This window comes from Lissotriton helveticus, chromosome 6 (genome assembly GCF_964261635.1).
Source record: "Lissotriton helveticus chromosome 6, aLisHel1.1, whole genome shotgun sequence".
Classification (NCBI taxonomy): domain Eukaryota; kingdom Metazoa; phylum Chordata; class Amphibia; order Caudata; family Salamandridae; genus Lissotriton; species Lissotriton helveticus.
The window spans coordinates 1,339,572,075-1,339,593,240 of NC_136067.1; the positions used below are offsets into that span (position 1 = coordinate 1,339,572,075).

Here is a 21,166-nt window from a genome sequence, read left to right on the forward strand (position 1 = left end):
GTAGTTAAAGGGAAGGTGTGGGCCTGGCAAGTGGGTGCACTTAAGTGAAGGAACTATAACACGAGGATGTCCTAGAAAGAGCACACACAGCAATACCCTCAGGTTTCCAGGTACACAATAATCCATCTTGTGTGCTGTTAGCTTGAATTTTATTTAGTTGCTTTCAGAAAAGAGTTAAAAAATATTTACATCACAATTGTTGGTGTCAGAGATGTAGTCTCAAAAACAAAAGGCAAATTCCTATACCAGTTGCTAAAAAAAAATGCATTTCGGTTGAGATTCTCCCTTCGTCGATGGTAGCTACAATTAAAGAGAAATCACTCTGTGTATTACTGAAATCACATCATTAATTCAAAGACAGAAAGGCAGCCATGCAAATAAATTACAACACAATGTAAAATACCAATGTGAATAACAGTCAATATAGTAAAAAGTATCCAATGTGTGAACAAAAGAAGTGCCAACCCCCTCAAACAGACTGGGGTGCAAATGAAGACCAAACGAAAACTGAAAAAAACTGACGGGAAAGGGGGATTAGGAGTCTCAGCATGCACCTGGTTTGACAAACAAGAAGAAAACAAGTATTAACTGTATTGTCTACCACCACGTGAAAGCCCAACTAAGTGCACTGTGACAACACCATTACCTTTCTTAATGATAAAAGTGAGTGTCCCTAATCTACATGCAGAAGATATAGAGAACAGCCAAACCTTCAAAGTCACAGAAAGTGACTGAACCACGTCAATAAATCAGAGTCAAGTTGATCGACTGAAATGAAGGTTGGAAATGGAGGAAAAATGCAAACTGTGAGGAACTACCTTGTGCTTAACATAGTCAGTGTACCCAGTGCATTGACGGTATGAAAATACCCGGGCCAATGAAAGGGGCCAGGTCAATCTCGAAACTAAAAAATTAATTAGAAACGTCATGTTATAAGATATGCTTCAATTAACCTGGTTGAAAAAGCGACCTACTTAAAAGCGAGACTCACTCGAGACAAAAATCTTAAGGATGTCCTGCAGCAGGACACGAGTGAATGAACGGAGTGTTTGGTGATGTGTTTAAAGGATGCAAGCTCACGTACACCATATAGTAACTGAAAGCAGACTGGACATGGTGAATGAGAAAAGCAGCACTGGAAAGGCCCAGTAAAGTCAGAAAAAAATGTGCCAGACCATCAAGTTGCTATGCAAAAAAATAAGAAGAAGGAGTATAACTGCTTCAAACCACAGTCGCTTATGTGTAAACAAATAAAAACAATATTGTGTAAACACAAAGTGTGCTAAGCAAGCACTCAGTAAAAATTCTTGAAGAATATGTCTGCCAGCAGTGTCATAGGTCACAAATATACCAGAGTTAATGCTCTATGTAAAACGGACAATGATATTTGGATTGAATGCACCATATACATAATCAAGATGAGGCTCCTGTGGACATGAGCCCACCATAGATATCTTGAGAGTATCAATGGAAATGTTACATGTGTGTAGCTGAGAAATAGTTCTCAGTACACGATGTCAGACGCTAAATGTGCCATAAGTCATCTTTCCATGCTGATAGGCTTATCGTAAAAAGTACAATCAATATTGATATGAGGTAAAAAGTTCTGCAAATACAAAAATTGGCCCTGTGAATGCTTGGGAATGAGCATCACTCCTAATGTGTATGGCGTGGATGCGTATCAAATAACTTGCACTTAGAATTTTATTCAACAACCAACATAATGGACAATGTATACCGATTGGAATATAAAATTAGTACATCATAGGCATTAGCAATTTAGCATCATGAAACTTGTGAGAATGCTTATGTTTCAAGAAAGTTAACATAGTACCAAGGAGCATATTAAATGCATGCATTGAAATGATTCAAAAACAGATGGTGCACACAGTCATGCATGAGGAAAGTGAAAGCCTTTGCATATGTGTAACAGCTCGTTCGCACTGAGCATATGAAGGAAATATCATATGAGTGCTAAACATAAACAGTTGGATGACTAATGTGATACAGGAGTACCCTTGGACAATATGGCCCATGCTGACACATTGTATATCAAACACAACATACTAAACTAATTTGCTTCAAGAAAATATTGTGTAAAAGCTCAACACAAAAATAAAAAGAATATACCTTAATAATGGTGTGCATAAACTCTATGAAAAAAAACAAGGGTACAGTGAACTGTAAATAGTTTCACCATTGGAGATGAGTATGTACCATCAGATAATGGAAGGGAAATACGGAATTTATTTAAAAGAAAACATGTCAATTCCAGCTTGTCATGCAGACCCCTAGGAATTAAAGTGTTGAGAAACTTGAACCAATGTGTTTCTCATTGTGACAGGAGTTCCTGTGTGTTGATTTCCGGGTTGACTGGTAAAGTTTCCAATACTAGAAATCTAAGTTGTGCAATGTTATGGTTATTGTCCAGCCAGTGGGCTACGAGAGAGGAGTTCCTGTCCTTAAGTCTGATCATGTTCTTGTGCTCGGTGACTCGCATTGGACCTCATGGTGCTGATTATTGGAAAGTTATATCAGGTGCCGTCAGGATTAGCAGCAGAGATTTATGAGCTAAAAAGCAATCTGGAGAAGAGCGTGGAAGTGGATATTTGGCAAATAACATTGAATGACTAATTCAAACTTGACACAAACACAAAGGAAATTCATGAACTCAAGATTCAGAAGTTTAAAAGACATTCCATCGACTACAAACTAGACGACGCATATGTTGTATGCGCGTTCATTTACTCATGTCTTGCTGCTGGATATTCTTATGCTTTTTGTCTCTGGTGGGTCTCGCTTTTATATCGATCACTTTTCCAACCAGGTTAATTGAAGTGCATCTTGTAACATGGCGCTTCTAATTATTTATTTTTGTTTTAAGATTGATCGGACACTTTTCATCGGCTCAGGTATTTTCATACCGTCAATGCACTGGGTACACTGATTATGTGATATGTTAGGTAGTTTCTCACTGTTTTCATTTTTCCTCCATCTACAGCCTTCATTTAATTCGATTAACTCAACAGTGATTTATTGACACGGTTCAGTCACTTTCTGTGACTTTGAAGGTTTGGCTGTTTGCCATGTCTTCCGCATGTTCTGCATGTAGTTTAGTGTGCTCACTTTTATCATTAAGAAAGGTAATAGTGTTGTCACAGTGCACTTAGTTGGGTTTTCACGTTGTGGTAGATACTACAGGAAATTCTTTTTTCCTTCTTGTTTGTCACACAAGGTGCATGCTGGGACTCATAGTCCCCCTTCCCTTCAGTATTTTTCAGTTTTCATTTGGTCTCCATTTGGGCACAAGTCTGTTTGAAGGGGTTGACACTTCTGTTGTTCGCTTATTGGATGCGTTTTTACTATGATGGTTAGTATTCAGCATTGTGTTGGAATTTTTTTGCATGGACCCCTTTCTGACTTTCAACTAATGATATCATTTCAATAATATAATCTGTGATTTCTCTTTAATAGTAGCTAACCCTGATGAAGGGGGAATCTCACCCGAAATGCATTGGGTTTCTTGAGCAACTTTGATTGGCATTTTGCTTTTGTTATAGAGACTACATCTTTGACACCAACAAATGTGATGTTAACATTTTTTAACTCTTTTTTGCAAGCAACTAAATAGATTTCAAGCTTACAACACACAAGATGGATTATTGTTTTGGACTCTATTGAAATATATATAGATATTGTGTACATGAAAGCCTGAGGGCATTGCAGTGTGTTGTGTTTCTCGGACATCCTCATGTTCTAGTTCCTTCACTTCAGTTTACTAGTGGGCTTGGGCAAAACCTTCTCCAGCACTGCAAGCGAAGTTTGTTTAAATGGGTTAAAATTGTGAACAGTAGCTAATTTTGTTTACTCAAGTGCATTATAACCATTGTTTTGAATTCAGTTGGGTGCACTTGCCAGATCGAAATGGCAGTTTAAAACTGCACACACATACACTGCAGTGGCAGATCTGAGACATGTTTGCAGGTCTACACATCTTGGTGGCACAATCAGTGCTGCAGGCCCACTATTAGAATTTGATTTACAAGCCCTGGCCACATGTGGTGCACTTTACTGTGTACTTATTAGTGAACCAAATATGTGAATAATGGATTAACTAATCACCAATACAATTTAGACAGAGAGCATATGCACTTTAGCACTGGTTAGCAGTGGTAAAGTGCCAAGAGTTCTAAAGCCAACAAAAACAGGTCGGAAAAAAATAGGAGGAAGAAGGCAACATTTTTGGGGATAACCGTGCAAAAAGGGCCAGGTTCAACAGCTTTCATTTCTAAAAGGCAGTTACCTAGTGTTATAGCATTGGAAATTATACATGTTTGCTAAAAGACATACAGTGGATCTTGATATTATAACTTACTGTCACCTGATCACGAACTATCTAGCAAAAGGAGCAAAAAGATGTGTGAAAGTAGCTTCTCAAAAGTTGTGAGAGATAATAGGTTATTAGACTTTACTTAATCTAGTTTCCACTATGATTACAACACACACATTGGTATTCTAAATGTACATGACAGAGCTTTTATAATGATGGATGAGGATGCAATTGATTATCAACTATCTGCCACTGGGCACTGTATTTAATACTATTTATTAAGATACTTTTCATTACCATCTTCAGAGAGCAGTTGGAATTTGAAGGCAGGACTTTAGACTACTCTATCCCACTCTACACACACAGTGGTTCAGGATACAGTTTACTGTGCCCGATTTGCCTTAACACCATTTGTATACCCCCATTCTTGGTTCTTCATGCAAGCTGTGCAAGTCGCCTAACGCACTTGCAGGTTGTGCCATTGCCTGGGGATAGGGAGGACAAGCTTCATTTATCGCTCCCGCTGTACCCGGCTGAACAGGTTAGTGGTAACCTGCATGAGATCACGACACAGGCTTTTGCAAGCAAACAGGATGCAATTGGTGTGCCTATTTATACACTAGAATACACACTACATCTCACTGGTCTGGTTTTTACTATCCAGGAAAACACTCAATGATGTTGTGGACTTCATGTTGTTTATATAATCACATTGAACAATTATGATTGTTGTTTTGGTTTTTATCATGGAATGGTAAACGTTTGCACTTCATGAGTATTAGGGTCACGACACCTGTGGTTTTTGAGCAAAATTTCATGTGATGAAATTGTGATATTCACTGGGATGAACATTATGTACATGTTATTTTATTATATGTAGAAAATGCCCTCATTATAAGCGACATGCATTATTGGTTTCACTTGTAGATGGGTCTCCTCAAGAAGGGCACATTGAATCCTGAAAAGCATCAGGATTTTTGTTGACTATTCATGGATTACTTGAATTGAGATACCTTTGATAATTTATCATTCATGAAAGAAACGTGCAATAAACGTTCAACTTGCAACTAAACTTATTTGGGAAGACTAAAATTTGTTTCTAATTACACATGCCCAAGGGCTGCAATGGCTGTGCACTGAGGGACATCCCCTAATTAGGAGATGCATCTTGGAATTAGTCATATTTAACACTTCATAGGATTGGAGAGTGATACCTAGGATCACGTGACAAAATACAACTTTGCGGTCACTTAGGCAGTGCGTGACAGATATTCTACTGTGACCAAAATGACATTATCCGACGGACAAAGCACTGAGAGGCAGCTTTCAGCTCCATTACACACTTCAGAAATACAATAAATAAATGAATAATATCTATGGACATACTCCACTGTGGGCACCTCATGCCTTAGTATTGGTTTAGGTTCATTGAAGACTTAAACTAATAAAGCCATCTTGAGCAAAACAGATTTTTGGCTTTTCTCAGGCGGTTACAGGCATGTTTTATTGTTAAGTCCAAGGTCTTTGTATAAATCATATAAATAAATGCAGAGCTCTATGTCAATGTAATGTAAACATATTCTAATTATATGTGTATGTATAACTACCTGTAAAAACCGAATAAAAAAAAATTAAGCACTAATACCTGAAATAAATGCCTACAAACTACCATAAGGTCTGTTCTCATCTGTTACACAAGTCACATTTTTAACATTTCCCAGAATTGAAGGAGAAGTTCCTCGGCATATTGCCATTATTTGCCACGAGTCATTTTCTAGTGGGAAATCTGTACCGGCTATGGTTCTTTTTGATTTTTATAAAAATAGGCCAGAAGACATCCAGGACAAACACCTTGAGGTAGAGGCATCCTTTAAAAAATTGCTGTTTGGACTTAGCACTTGGAGCCTGTAAACTAGCCACTGACAATCAAAACAAGTATGTGTGGGAGTTTATACAACCATTTTAAAGGCAACAAAATATTGGAAGTTTAAACTAAATGAAATTCTCTATAAACTGGACCAATAAATGTCAAAGGGCGACAGCATATCATCATGAAGATTATCTCACGCCTGCCAACAATTTTCAAAGTACAAAATATCATTCAGCTTTGAAACAATATGAGGTGATGCATGTTTATTTGCTCCAGCGGATTACCTTGCACCCTTCGTTCCTTAAACAATATAAATCAAGTTAAAAGATAACTACGATCTCTCCATGTGCACTTAAGAGTGTCGAGATGCCCCATAACAGAGAATGTTCATTGCCACTAGTAACTCATTTCTTTAATGCTAAATCCAAGAATGAAGCGTTAAAAATAATGATTCATTCAGGGTGATTCATCCACGGCTGTAGTGTGCTTAAACCAGAAAAGATAAACATGTAGTGCCCTTTTGAGCAAAGCAGGGTAATTTAGTTTACTCGAAGCATTTAGCCTAAAATATTGAAGGGCACTGTAGAAATGAAATCACACAAAAGCAAGCAGTTGGATTTTCTTTTAGATCAAATAAGCATAACAAGTTCACCTTTATCAGAATGCATGCAACGAGCTCTTCATTATCACAGGCTTTTCCATTTTAGTAATCTTATCTTTCGATGTGCTTATCATGGTGACAAACTATCACCTAATTAGGGGAAGAGTGAGCCAATGTCTAAAGTTGATAATGGGTAGTAAGTCATATCAAAAGTGGAGCTTCGGCAACGCGAGTAAAATCCAGGTTTTGAAGAGAACTGCATAATTTTTATGTAAAATGTGAAATATATGAAAATATATTTTTCAGAATCCCTTACCACCAGAGTAAGCATCAACAGAATTTAGTGAACGGAAATCTAATTTTTCTCCATAGATCTGGTGTTTTTTTGGCTTCCATCTTCGATTTTTGGGTACCTGCATCCTTGCCAATTACAAGTTTGTAGTTTAAAATGCCTGTTTGTAATATGAATTTTCCCTCAAATCGATAGCAATATGTTACGTTGCTCAAGTACAATTTTCTTTTATGAAATGCATTTGTATTTTTGCTTCAATTTTCAAAGAGAAATAAAATCCGAAGACAATATTCAAAGTAGGTCGGGGAACATAAAAGTCAACTGAAATAATAATAAAGATAATAACAACAAAAGCAAAAATATGGTTTTGTACAACTCAACTAACACCCGTCTATGGAGTCCTGGCGCTATGGAGTCAGGAAAAAAACCTATATATTATGAAACACAGAAATAACCAAGTTTGTAGACCTTTATGTAATCAATATTATTACGGGTATGACGTTCCATGGAAAGGTGGGAACATTACACAAGGTATTCCCCGACCACAGATTATGCCTAGACAGATCTGTTTTTTCAGGAGCACGTGAAGGCCAGGCCAACATTATGGATAGCTCAGTGGCAAGTGCACAAGGGTTTAAAAATTGATCTCTTGGCCTTTGGGAGTCAACAATGAGCTCTATGATGATTTAAGATCGAGGAGTGGGAGCACGTCCAAACAAAGGCTGGGCACCAGGAGTTTGCAAAACATGAATCGTTTGTAGGAGAGACCCGGTTTAAAGAGTTGCCGTAATCAATGCATGACAAAATAATAGCTTGAATAATAAATGTGTGAGCTTACAGTGGTGATAGTGGAAAACCTTGTGTAACATACAGAAATGGAAAAAGCATACTGATATCAGGGCATTCATTTGCTTCACAAACATTAGAGAACTGCCAACATGGATGCAAAGATGTCTTGCTGTGTCTATTGGAATAGGCAGCGAGCCTTCTCAGGGGCAGCACAATTAGTGTACTAGGAAGTGGCAACTTCAATTGTGCTCCCTTTTTCACAGCGCAGATACTACAATATCTGAGGGGGTTCCATGGGACCCCCTTTTGCACCTCCAGGGGTTGACAATCAAAACAAGTATGTGTGGGAGTTTATACAACCATTTTAAAAGCAACAAAATATCAGTCTTGACCCTGCTCCAAAAGTTACAGTGCGGCCACAACTGGCAGGCCAGGTCTATGTTCAAACCATGTCCAATCAGGGCAAAACCGGCCCTGGTTTGCTTGTGTTCTGGTTCAGGGAGGACCTAGCCTAAAATTTGCAATATTTATGTTGTGAGCAGTTTTTGCGATAGGAATTCTTACCAGTTTGCCACCAGGTATCCACAAGTGTACATCTTTTTTCTCCCACCACACTGTAGAACCACTCCCAGGCTTCATGGTTAATTGGTTCTCCAACTATAAACAAAAAGAGAGTCAAGCATAAACTTATTGCTACTAAGTCTATTTTTCAATTGAATACATTCTCAATAAAGGTTGTGCTTGTGACAGTAGATCAGCAGTGGTGTTGTGTTATGGCATTTAATACACCATGTTGTGAAGAACAAGTTACTTACCTTTGGTAGCACGCTTTTTAGTTGATACTTTAACAGCAGATGTTTCACCTTTAGAATATTCCCCAGACACCAGACTGGATCTGGAAACATTTTAGCAATGCTCCTGCACGCCACTAGGTGGTGCTGTTTGGCTCCCTACTCATTTCATATCAATTCTGAAAGGGCAGAGCTGGAGATAAGCACCACAACTGCACTCAGAGGTCAGCTTCTTGCTTGACTCTTTCCAGACAACCAGATGCAGAGCATTATGCCAAATCTTTGGAATAAGTGTGAAGATCTCTAATATGAGACCTTTTTATATGCTAAAAAGAAGCGACTCCACAGAACAGAAGGTAGGAGCGCAGTGATGTTAGATAGAAAACCCACCTTAAAGAGAATTACCGAAGGTAAGTACCTTGTTCTTCTGATGGATACTTCTACCCGCAGATTGTTCACCTGTAGAATAGATTTCAAAGCAGTACATTCCCAAGGTGTAGGGTCTGTGGAGGATGCTCGAATCAAAACATCCTGTAGGACCAAAGGAACAAAACGTCTTTCCAATCACACCTGGCTGTCAAGGCAGTAGTGCTTTGTGAACCTGTGCACCAGCGCCCACATTGCAGTGTGGCAGATGTCAAGAACAGGCACTAAATGTGCTAGTGCAGTGGTAGCAGCCCTAGCCCTGCTGGCATTGGCTCTCAGACCTTCCAGTGGCTGCTTTTTGATCAGTGAATAGTCGATTTTATTGAGAGTACTGTGCACCTCAACAGAGTCCCTTCTTTGCCCCTGAAAATCCCACAAAAAGTGATTTGTCCATCCAATGGCTCTTGGTACAATCAATGTAAAAGACTAAAGCTCTTTTAAGGTCCAACCAGTGGAGCCTCTTCTCCTCTTTCAAGGGGTGGGATGGGCAGAGGACATTAGGAGAGTGAAAGATTGTTCAACAAGGAAATGAGTCACAAGTTTTGGCAAGAAGGCTGGATTGTTCTGCACTGCTTTTGGCTGTACCACGAAGGCAGTAATGCTGCCTATGTTAACCTGTACTAGCCTCCCCTTGATGGACTGCAGAAAGGCCTTCTGCAATAGATGAATGGACCACAACTCCAAAATATTTATATGGAGCTGGATTGCTGCTGGAGACCATAGTCCTCTGATCTCCACCAGCCGCAGATGATCTCCCAAACCTAACATTGCTGCATCAGTCACCACCGTCTGCTCTGGGTGGGAAAGGGATCTGCTCTTGGTCCAACTGTGGTTGAGCTGCTACCACTGCAGATGGTGTGCAGTCACCTCAGAAAACCTGGATGGCATCTGTCAAGTTGCCGTGGTGCTGGGCCCACTGGGACTTTAGTACCTACAACCTGAGATGATGGGTAGCAACTGCCACTATTACTTTTGTGAATACCTGAGGAGCATTGGTGAGGTCAAAGAGGAGCAGGGCACACTGAAAATTCTTCTGGTCTAACTTGAACCACAGGTAACTTCTAGGGGACTACCGAACGGGTATATGAAAATATGCAGGTCCAAGTCGACCATCCACTGGCCCAGATACAGGACAGAGAAAACCTGGGCCAGTCTGGGCATTTTGAATTATTTATCTTTCCATAGGAAGGTATTCGAAGGACAAAGATTTTAGGGCCAGGTGTACAAGCATTAGGAATACCGATTTCTTAATTGCATTTCTCTCTGAATTGCAACTAGGAAATCGGTATTCCTAATGTATGAAACTCATTGGGCTTTATTCAGAGATTTCTTGTTGGTCACAAATCGACCTACCTTATTTATATTAATGAGGTAGGTTGCAGTTTGCTACCCATTAAGAATCACAGCCATCACAGGGATGGTGGTCTGCTGAGGTCAGCACACCATCAGGTCTGTGATTGCTTTTTAATAAAGCAATTATTTTTTAATGCAGCCCATTTTCCAGCAAAAAACAGGAAGCTTTTAAAAAGAAAACTTGTAGTTTTCTTTTTAAGAGAAGGCAGTACTCCATTGGACCACTGCCTTCGAAAAAATATTTGATTTCCATTCTCAAAGGGGAAGGGGTCTCATGTGGACCTCTTCCCATTTTTGAATGGTTACCACCTCCATCAAATAAAATATGAATGTTTTGCAACCGTCATTTGGTCACAAAACCTTCACAAATCCCATTCAGATTCTGGAGTTGGATTTCCGAATCGCACACTCAAATAGCGATTTGGTAACTTGTTACTGAATCACTATGTGTATTTTGTGCACATGTAAAAGCAATTTTGTGGTCAGAAAGGCCATTCAGCTGTGTCCAACTGCAAAAATGCTTCGTACATGTGGTCCTTAGAGAGGTTGACACCCTGAATCCTTCTTCAGAATGAGGAAACAGCAAACATAACAACCCTCTCCTATTTGATAGTTCGGAATCCTCTTGATGGCTGCTTTGGAAAATGAAACCTACACCTCTTGCAAACAAATGGAAAGGTGTTACCCTGAGATTTGCTCTGATGTGAGGGGAGAATCGGTGGAACAGAAATGAAGGATAAGGTATAGACAATTTGGAGAATCCATTTGTTGAATATGATGGATTGCCATCCAGGGTGAAAATACTGGATTCTGCTTCCCACCGGATGGCTGCGCACCACTAAAGGCAAGCTAAAGTGAATTGGAGGCTGTTACAGCAGGGGAAGAGGACTGAGAAGACTGGTGCCTTTGCAGGCCTGTATGTCGTCTGCCTGATCATTGACCCTGGCTTTGAAAAGACTAAGGTGACTGCAGCAGAGGCTGGGTAGACTCGATCTGCCTGTGTGCCAGCCCCATAAAATAGCCTTTCAATTTCCAAAACTGGAGAGCATAGTGTAGTGGAGGTCAATTGAGTGTGCCATGCCTCTACATCAGCACCAAGTTTTCCACTGACAAGGTATGAGCTATAGAAAGGCATTTCCATGAAAGAGGCCTATAAATCTCCAGAGAAGCATCACACTAGTGCCAGACACCCTTCCTAGACAATCATCAGTATCAAGTCCAGCAAAAATCACGCATTTGGCTGCATCTTGACCATCCTGATTGGTTTGAGCCAGTGATACCTTAAGGACTTGAGGGACTGCCAGCAGGATGTCGCTCGCCACCTCTCAGAGGGAGTGCATTTCACTGTCCAACTAGCAAACTGTTTTGATTCATTGCAATGCCAGCCTAGCCAAAGAGTATTTTTTATAACTCCTCAGTCCTCTTAGACTCTTTATCTGAGAGACTGCTGGGGAATACGTTGGGGGTTCATCCTGCTGGTTGTAGCCTGGGCCCCCAGACTTTCAGAAGTACAGTGTTTTGTGATAAAATACGGATCACCAGGTCTGTGATGTCTGGCCACTTGCCTATTCACATGCGGGTAAGAACATGGCTTTGACGATGTGCCCATTACGGTATCAATGAGGGCCTCATTATAGGGGAGCAAGACTCAGATGTAGTAGGCAAGGCTTTAAGATTTCCCCAAGAAAGGAAGTAAGTACGTTTATTCATGGATAGTCAGTTAAAACCATTGCATTTACATTACAATTCAAATACATTACAATCAACCCTAGCAATGCCACACTGAAAGCACCAGATCTCATCATTTGTCTAAGGACATTTGTCTTAACCTCAACGGAGTGTAGTTGTAGATCCAAGGCTTCACCAGCAGATGGAAATGGCACATTCAACCATCACGGTATCAAGTCCACTGGCCTCTTTTACGTGCATTAAAAAATTATCAGTGTCGTAATGGGGGGTGGGGGGGGGGATAAATCATCCTCATCTCCCCCATCATCATCTTTGAGTGGTGGGAAGCTTTGAGCAGAATCTGAGCCAGACAGACAATGGAGAATCTGGTGGCACATTCATTCTAGAAGAGGAAATGGTACGCTTTCATTATTTCGTAGTTTACCATAATTTGAGTTTGTGCCTAAGTCAACTCCGGATCTACCATCACAACCAGCACAAGATCTTCGACCAGTATTGGCATCAACAAGGATGTGACCAACACACGTCATGGCACCTGGGTGGAAGTCCGTTCCAGAACTAGTACAGAGCTCATGACAGGTCCATAGGGGTTAGTCAGCACAGAGGATGCATCTACCAGTGGTAACTTGAATTACAGCCACTGTGTATCTTTGGGGCCTGTAGGTGCACAAGAGGCAGCTGAAAGATTGCCATATATAGATATGACCATCTTATGGGCTTTGATCTGTTGTAGAGTTGCCCGTGGCCCAAGACTTTTGGGACACACAGACATCAACAGGAGAATCGGCTCCGCAATTGAATATTCAGAGGGAGACTGACTGGTATCTTGATGCCCTTGTACCTTCTCTTTAGATTGAGTGGCGAGATAGGGCTGAGTCCTGCATAGCCTTCTTGAGTTTATGTTTTTACTTTGACTTTTCAAACGACTTTGACTGCAAAGTTGACTTCTGGCAGGAATTAACTTGGGAACGAAAGCTGGTCAGCGCCTTTTAACATGGAGTATGTGAAAGACTCACAACTTGTTCTTATGTTTGTTGATGTACAGATTCGTTTCCCGGTTCCAGTTTGCCTTCAGCCAAGCACCAGAGTCACACCTAGTGCACACCCATCACCAAGTTCTATTTCTGACAGTCTTGCCTCGTATTTTTTAGGCAGGGACATTGTTCCCTTGCACACTGGATTTGTTTAGAAGCAGTGCTTAATTTGAGCCAGTGGTTTCTGGGGGGGGGGGGGTCGGCAACAGCACTTACATGTCAACACAGGTGCTTGTGACAGTCTGCCACATGGTGGCACTGTCTATCTACATAACAGTAGATAGGAGTGTGATGGTTAGTAGTAGTGTAGTTACTATTATTGGCAGCGTGGCAGGCACAATGTATCGTGCAAGCTGCAGTGACCTGACGAGAGCCATGGCACTTACTTTTTTACAAATTAAGCAGTGTTTATAAAACATTGAAAGGCCGAAAGAATTGGGAGTGGAACCCTGAATCCATATCGGAAGGCGAGGAAAGAATCAAACTGACATCAGCATGCAGTATATGCTTATATGCGGCTCTGCTCCGTCATTTTCAAGGTGGTGCGGAACCAGTGCTATGCCTCAAGGAGCCTCCAAGTGACACGTATAAGTACTGGTAAAAGATTTTCGGATCCATTCTGGCACCTGGGAAATATTGTAAAGCTGAGGAATCTACAGTTAGACATATCCATCAGAAGTTGTCCTTGTTTATGGAAACTCATTCATTTAAGAGAGCTGCATTCATTCTAAACCTAACCAACTTCACTCTTATATTTGGATTCCCACTAGCACTCTTCGAAAAGGTTAGAACTTTTTCAATCCCTAAGCGGGGTTTTTACACTTGAAAAAGAAAATCGGATCCATTCACTGAACAAGAATGCCATGGTCTTTTCTACTGTTGATTGAAAACACCAAAGCCTTATATGGACCCATCAGTCACTTATGGATTATACGTAAATGGTTTACCAGGTGCAGTCAACATCACACACACTCATCATACCATCCAAAAGGTTTAATGTGCAGCTTTTTTCAATAATGTATACCTCATACATTGTGAAAGATGTACAAAAGGACCACAATGATAGGATATGCTATGAAATGTTTCAGTAAGTGCCACCAGCGTCCAATAGGAGTAAAACGTTTGACAGCATGTCACCCGCAAAAGTAAGAATACATATAGTACTGCAGTTATTTAACTTGCGCCTTTTAGTTGTGCTAGAACATGATGGTCATAGTTCTGGTTAAATAAAGAGGCTTTCCATTTATTAAAGGCCATTGTTTCAAATGTGAAGAATAATAATTGTTATTACTAATTACTCCCTGCTAAATTATTATATCATGCATTGAAGAAACTTATGAACACTTTTGCTATCTACTTAAATAAAATTACACACATACCATTAAAAAAATCAAGTTTGATTATTATATTTAATTGTATGTTTTGAAACCAACATAACCATATTCCAATATCATAGCCTAGTATACCTGTAGTCTTGAGAGCCCATTCCAAGTGGCCTGGAATTATGACGGGGTTGTCAACCCACCCGTTGTTATGAACAGTAACTCGGGGGGGCCAGTTGTGTCGAAGTTACCAGAGATCATGAGTTGGATTGGGAGGGGCCTTTTAGAAATGATGAGCTGTTAGGGAAATTGATTAGCCAGTCCTGAGCCCACTGGTTATTCCTCATTTATCACAATATTTCAAAAAAGAAATTCCAGGTTACATGTAAGAGACCTGTGATGTTGCCTCGGGAATCATAATTTCAAGGGGCTCATAACTTTTGATAATGACCCCATCAGAATTAAGGTGGCACTCAGAATCAGGCCTGTGTGTCATGGGCATCATTAAATACTCAGCAGTCCGCTGATTCACAGTAGTGGATACGTAAAACTATCTAGAAGTGCATAATTCTAAAAGTTAAAATACAAACCTACATTTATGATATGATCTAGAAAAACTTACAAATGTGTGCACTTCTAGGTACATACAACAAGTACAGAGTTTCAGGGCTCCTGTCAGGATTTATTACGAAACTCCTAAAAGGTCAAATTACTGATTTTTTCAGCTATGTTTTGTTACTCCAGGTGTCTTTTAGAGCAGTTGTGAAGCATACCTGAATTTCTGAACTCCCATCTCATTTTTCATTCTCTCATTGTGAGTCATTGAGGACTAAAAGGTTCTAATTACTAGCTACATAAGACAGATTGTTCTGGCTTCAGTGAGTATTACTGGCAGGTGAAACTATTTTCCGTTAACATGACAGATTGTAAATCTCCACATGGTTAAACTGCTCTGAAAGAGACTATATACAAAGGATTTTCCATTCAGTTGAATTCCACAGTTTCTCACAATCTTTACAATGGAACAGGCAGCATTTAAAAATTGCCTCATGGGTGACATTGAGCAAATGTTATAAACCATGTTCTAATTAAAATGACAATTCATTACCCTAGTTTTAGATTTAAATTTTATTCTAACAGTCCTATACCCAAGAGTCATCACTGTGATTTGGTAATGTTACACAAACCAGAACATTATTCAAACACTTTATTGGTTAGTGCAAACAGCCGGTGTAAAGGACAGAAGCTGAGGTCCGTCCGCAACTCTCCTAGATTGCTCAATGAAAGGGCGACTCCAAACAGGAGCCACGGTGCCACCCTGCATTGATCTGTATCGGTGACACGTGCCGAGCATCTCCTTTAAAGGGTCACAATAAGGCGGGCAACTAGAGCCAAATTTCGGGGGGGGGGCTGAAATATTTCGGGGGGGGGGGGGCTAATTCTTCCTTCCCACCATAGACAGAGTGGCTGTAAGAAGGGGTGAACACACAACAAAAGCCTGATTTACAAGTAAATGGTCTTTTAAAGACCTGTTAAGTACTCGGGTGCTGCTGCAATTAGATGCTGGTCAGCCCGCGAAGCTGTCGCAGCCCGGGCTGACACACACGACGCGGGGGTGGGGCTGAAGCCCCATGAGCCCAATGGGTGTTGCGCGCCTGGTCACAATGTGAAGGAAAAATCCACAAAGGTGGAAAAACCTCCTTCAGTAATTTTTGTCATTCTCGATTGAGAATTAAAGTAGTGCTGAATAAAGCAACAAGGCTCCAAACGCCTCCTGAGATCAGGTAGGAAAATAAAGTCAAACTGACCGACTGAAGATCCAGACAGAAATCGATCCAATCTGTTTGAAGGAGCAAGCAGGGACAAAAATCATAGCAAGGAGAAAAGACTGAGATGAAACACCAGAGAAAAATATGCATGGCAACACCTCTGCTCTTAACGAGCCTCCTTTATATTTACTTCAAATAGGAATTGACATCGCAGAAAGAAACGCTGTACCTTCTTGAATTGGGCTATTCCGACATCCTCCCCCAGACTTACCGCTGTCTTGGAAAGGACATTTTATAAGTTTGAGTTCTGGCCATTTCAAAGACCTCATGTCATTTGTTTTATTTTGAAGAAGCAGCTCCAGTTTGACTTCCTGCTTGTAAGCAGAGTTCTTGAGTCCCAATACCTCTGGGTCGCACAAGCATAGAAGTACAGGAATGACTCAGATTGTGAGGACTCTCAACACTAGTTTGAGCTTAGTGTTTGGCAACTAGGGTTGGGCGGAGTTCGCACAGTTCTGCTTTGTGAAATTCCGCTGAGCGGTGAAACCCCCCCAACACTCTGTGAGCGTCAGAGTGTGGTAAGTTGGGCTGCTCGCACTAATTTTTAGCGCCAGAAGTTTGTCCTGCATAAAATCAGTACAAACAACATTAAGCGTTGTGCTTCTTTCTGGCACTCAAGTTGATATTCTACTAGAGCAGCAGCTTCCTCAACGCGAGTGGCAGATTTCTCAGCACGACCACCCAAGTTAATAAATCTTGGCGGGGGGAGGTCTAGGGCATGATTTTTCTCTCCCGAGTTGATCAACATAGCGTCGGCGAGCTGCGCAATGGAAAAACTCTACTCCACGTAAGTTTGCAGAACTCAACGCAGAGTAGGCAAAACTCTGCGAGCTCCACTGAAGGAGCGGAATTCTTTGCCCTCCCCTAATAGCAAAACATTGATCCTATTCACACAACTAACGTCCTTCCCTTCTTATGCCATGCAGTCTCCGGTGAGGTCTTCGTAATTTTCTCTGCATTATTTCCAGTACAAATGTAACAGTCTGGTACATTTGTTCATTAGAGGAAGAGAGGTTTTGGACCCAACTATAGAGTCAAAATATCGGCATTTGAAGTTTTTATGTACTGAAAACTCAAATATGCCACATGCTGTGCAGCTATATTTCCCTCACAAATAGAACTATTGTCTCCAATTATCCGAATGTACCTGCAGCGGCTGAAATGGGTAACCTCCTGAAACCTACTAGCCATGTTCGGAACCTGGGCGTCATTGTCGATGACACACTGTCCATGAACCAACAAACCGTTAAAGTAACAGCACTTTGCTTCACCATCTTGAAATGGCTCAGGAAAATAATATGGGTGCTGCCTGTTTCCACTCAAGACACAGTGGTCCATGTCCTCGTCACATCACGGCTCGACTACGGCAAAATTCTTTACCTGGGCTCAAACAAAGCCGTGACCCGCAGACTTCAGTTAGTTCAGAATTCTGCAGCTAGACTCCTCTGCAGAATCCCCAGGACCTCCCCTATTTCGGGACATCTTCGGAACTTACATTGGCTCAGGGTGGAGAACCGTATCAAGTTTAAAGCTCTGAGCTATATGTTCAAAATCAAGGCAGGTACTGCCCCCCAATACCTCCAAGCACTTGTCCGTCTCCATGTTCCTTCCCGCCACCTACGATCTAGAAACCGGGGCAACTTTGTTGTACCCAGGGTTAAACTCTCCAGAATGGGGGGGGGGGGGAGATCTTTTTCCTACCTAGGCCCTTCCCTCTGGAATACTCTGCCTTTGAACATTCGTAAAGAAACTGACTATATCCACTTTCGCCGAACCCTTAAGACCTGGCTTTTTGATCAATAACTCCAGCTCCCGCCTCACGTTTTTGCTCCCTGTCAGTTACGGCGCCGGGAAACCCTTTTTGGGTAGCTGAGCGCCTTACAAATCCAATAAATAAATAAATAAAAAGAGCTATGAATACATAAACAATCAAATCCCATAATTTGCTCCCCTAACCACATGTACAATCCCTCCTCAACCCACAAATTTTGCGAAATCTTCTAAACCATAATCTTCATGACAATCTCAAATTCTTAGAGCTATTAGACCTTTGAGATATAAAATACTCCACATAAAGTGCTAAACTAAGACATAAGCTCCACACCTTTTCCAACATAAGTCAAAGCTACCAACCACTTGATGTGTTCCTCCTCTAGGACCCCTCAACACGATTAGCAAATTATGTGTCAGAAAATACAGAGAATAGGAGCCCCTTTAAGGTCGAGCCTAGCGCAATGCACATGCGCTGCTCTGGGAGAAGACCTTATGGAATCGGTCTGCGCTTTTCAAACACGTGCTTGTGGCGGCATCCACTGTGCGGGAGCGAGCAGCAGTGGGCAGGTGCCATCTGTTTCCAATTAGCATGGCCGTGCACGCTTGTTTACATTTGCCTGTCTCGCATTTGAGCTTGCTTCATGCTAACAACTCCTGAAGGTTTCAGTGGCCTAGCTCTCCGTGTATTAGAGCTTGGCTATTGAAACCTACAAGTACCAGAAAGCTCTTTGACACTAGTAGTGGTCTATCAAGAAAGAACAAGTGCTAATATGTTGCAAAGTGCCCGCTAGGCAGAGATATTTAATCCGAGATATTTTGTTTATAAATAAACTTCGCGCTTCAAATAGTGGACACACTCTTCGTTCTCCTAAGAAGGACCTAGACATTTCCCAATAAAAGTTGACTGTTTCTGCACACGGAGAGAACACTTCCTGTCTACAGTAGACCACTGATGACAAGTACGGGTTTGTCCGGAAGAGCTGGCATGGGGCGCAGGTGTACAGAACATTTCACATCGGTTGAAAATTGTTGTCTGGTACCCTGTGCCGTTCGGTAGATGAGACACCTACAGAACCAGTTCATTTCTGGTGTGTGTGAACTCTGCTGAACGAGCTGCTGTTATTAATCCAGATTAGTTATGCACGATAATGCTCTTTGATTTCATCAGATTTAGTTCAGGATTCAGTGAACACTCCAGTTCCCAATGGAAGAGTGCTGTTGTTGTAAATCCTTTTAATTTATTTGGATAGTTGAGATAAGCAGCTCGCTGTATTTTCCCTGCTTTGTTTTTTTTTATAGGTTTAGTTTTTAACTTTTAAATTGTTTTACATTTCTCTAGTTTGTTTTAATGTGTTTTGGAAAGCCATTGTATTTTCCTAAATTAATTAGAATTGTGACCTATCAAGCTTGGTGGCTCCATGATTTACGCCTTTAATTTGTTGTGATATGACAGTCACAAATTTTAAATAAGAATCTGTCCACTTTGCTTACCACCCTGTCGGGTTTGGGAAACTGAGTACCATTGCATTGGGCATTAATATTAATATCCATTAGTTACCGCGTTTATTAAATAATGTTTTTGCGGGGGGGGGGGAGCTAGCTCGCAACCAAGATGGCTGCTTGAGCCGACTGCTCCCCCGTCTCGCCAACTATCCTGAAGGAATCCTGCGTGTGACATTACTCCCAGTACCCCCAGATTGCAGTACAAAGTAGCAGAAAATATACAGATCCTGGCTGAAGCGAGATTGAGCTCGTTGTCCGTCTCCTGGCGTTTTGACGGAGATTGAGGCCTGGCGGTACGCTCCGCCCCTGAGAACTGAGGCCTATGCTGGTGCACCGCGCGGACGCGCAGAGAGACGCCGCTGCTGCCTGGAGATGCCGCGGTGAGAAGTGGTGCCTGCGGGGCCCTGCTCCTGCTTGCTGCGGAGGCGAGGTCTGGCCCGCTCGAGCGCCTTATCTGGTGGGCTGGGCGTGGCGGTGAGGGACGAGCACCCGGAGCCGGATGTGTGACTCCTGGCGCGGTGCGGAGAGCCGCGGCCCATCTCCTGCAAGGTGCCGGCCCTGATGCCATCGACCGTCGGCTCCTGCTACGGGGCGTGTGCTGAGGAGTGGAGGCGGCTGTAATGCACTTTGTGGTGCGGGCCGCGGGCCCGTGAGCTGCACGCCGGCCCTGCCTGCTGCTGGCGCGATCTTCCGGCGCTTGGGGGATCATTGCGACCCATGCTCGCATGGGGCCTTCTGCGAGGGGGAGCAGCCTGAGGCAAGGATCCACTTATTGGGGGTAAGGAGAGCTGCTGGGAAGCAAGCACTGAGTTACTGTGAGAGAACATTACATGAAATGGAGGCGGCCCTGGCGGTGATTCCGGCCTAGCAGTGCGGAGAGGGGGAGTCAGGCCTCATATTGGGCTTTGGATGACACTGCGGGCTGAATGCTTGTTACTGAGAAAAGACTGCGCCAGCCGGGGGCTTTCATAACAGAGCACTTAGAACCCCACACTGAGCACTGAAACAAGTATGCGGGAGAAAGTGATATTCTGGGTCACAACACGGTGGTCTAGCAGCCTGAAACCCTAGCACCAGGGTAGGTCTGCTGGCTGGCGGGGAGAACAAGAGTTGAGACCTGACTGAATTGGCGCTGGTTGGCTCCCCCACGTGGTGCTCCATCTACATTCGGAATTGCGAAGTGGTGACACAGATGACGGCCCCCTGAGGGTCCTTATGCGCTCCGGGCAGTGAGATCCCGCTAAGCCCCAACAAGATGGGACGCACGGACAGGACGCAGTCAAAACGGTCTTTTGAACCAAAAGGTACTAGGGCCAGCGAAGATGCATCGGGGAGAGAACAGGGGGAGCGGGAGTCGGTGGAGGCCCCTCCTTGCCAGGACATACGTGGCTTGCTGCTGGATATGGAAAAGAACCTTCAGGGAGGTCTTGCATCGCTGCGTACCAAGATAGATGCGCTCACATACCGCATGGATCGCATGGCGGAGCGACTCGCCAAACAAGCAGAGCGCATAGACATGTCCGAGTGCCGCATCACTGTGGTCGAGGAGGCCCAAACCTCCTTG

The 21,166-nt window shown here is 42.3% G+C and overlaps 1 protein-coding gene across 1 annotated transcript in view; it reads right to left on the reverse strand.

Moving 5' to 3' along the window:
* The window catches only part of ACSS1 (acyl-CoA synthetase short chain family member 1), a 1,294,163-nt gene that overhangs the window by 526,089 nt on the left and 746,908 nt on the right, over nt 1–21,166 (reverse strand). Inside the window, exon 8 of the mRNA XM_078649067.1 lies at nt 8,447–8,539. Coding sequence (XP_078505193.1) covers nt 8,447–8,539 — 93 coding nt within the window. The remainder of the gene's footprint in view (nt 1–8,446; nt 8,540–21,166) is intronic.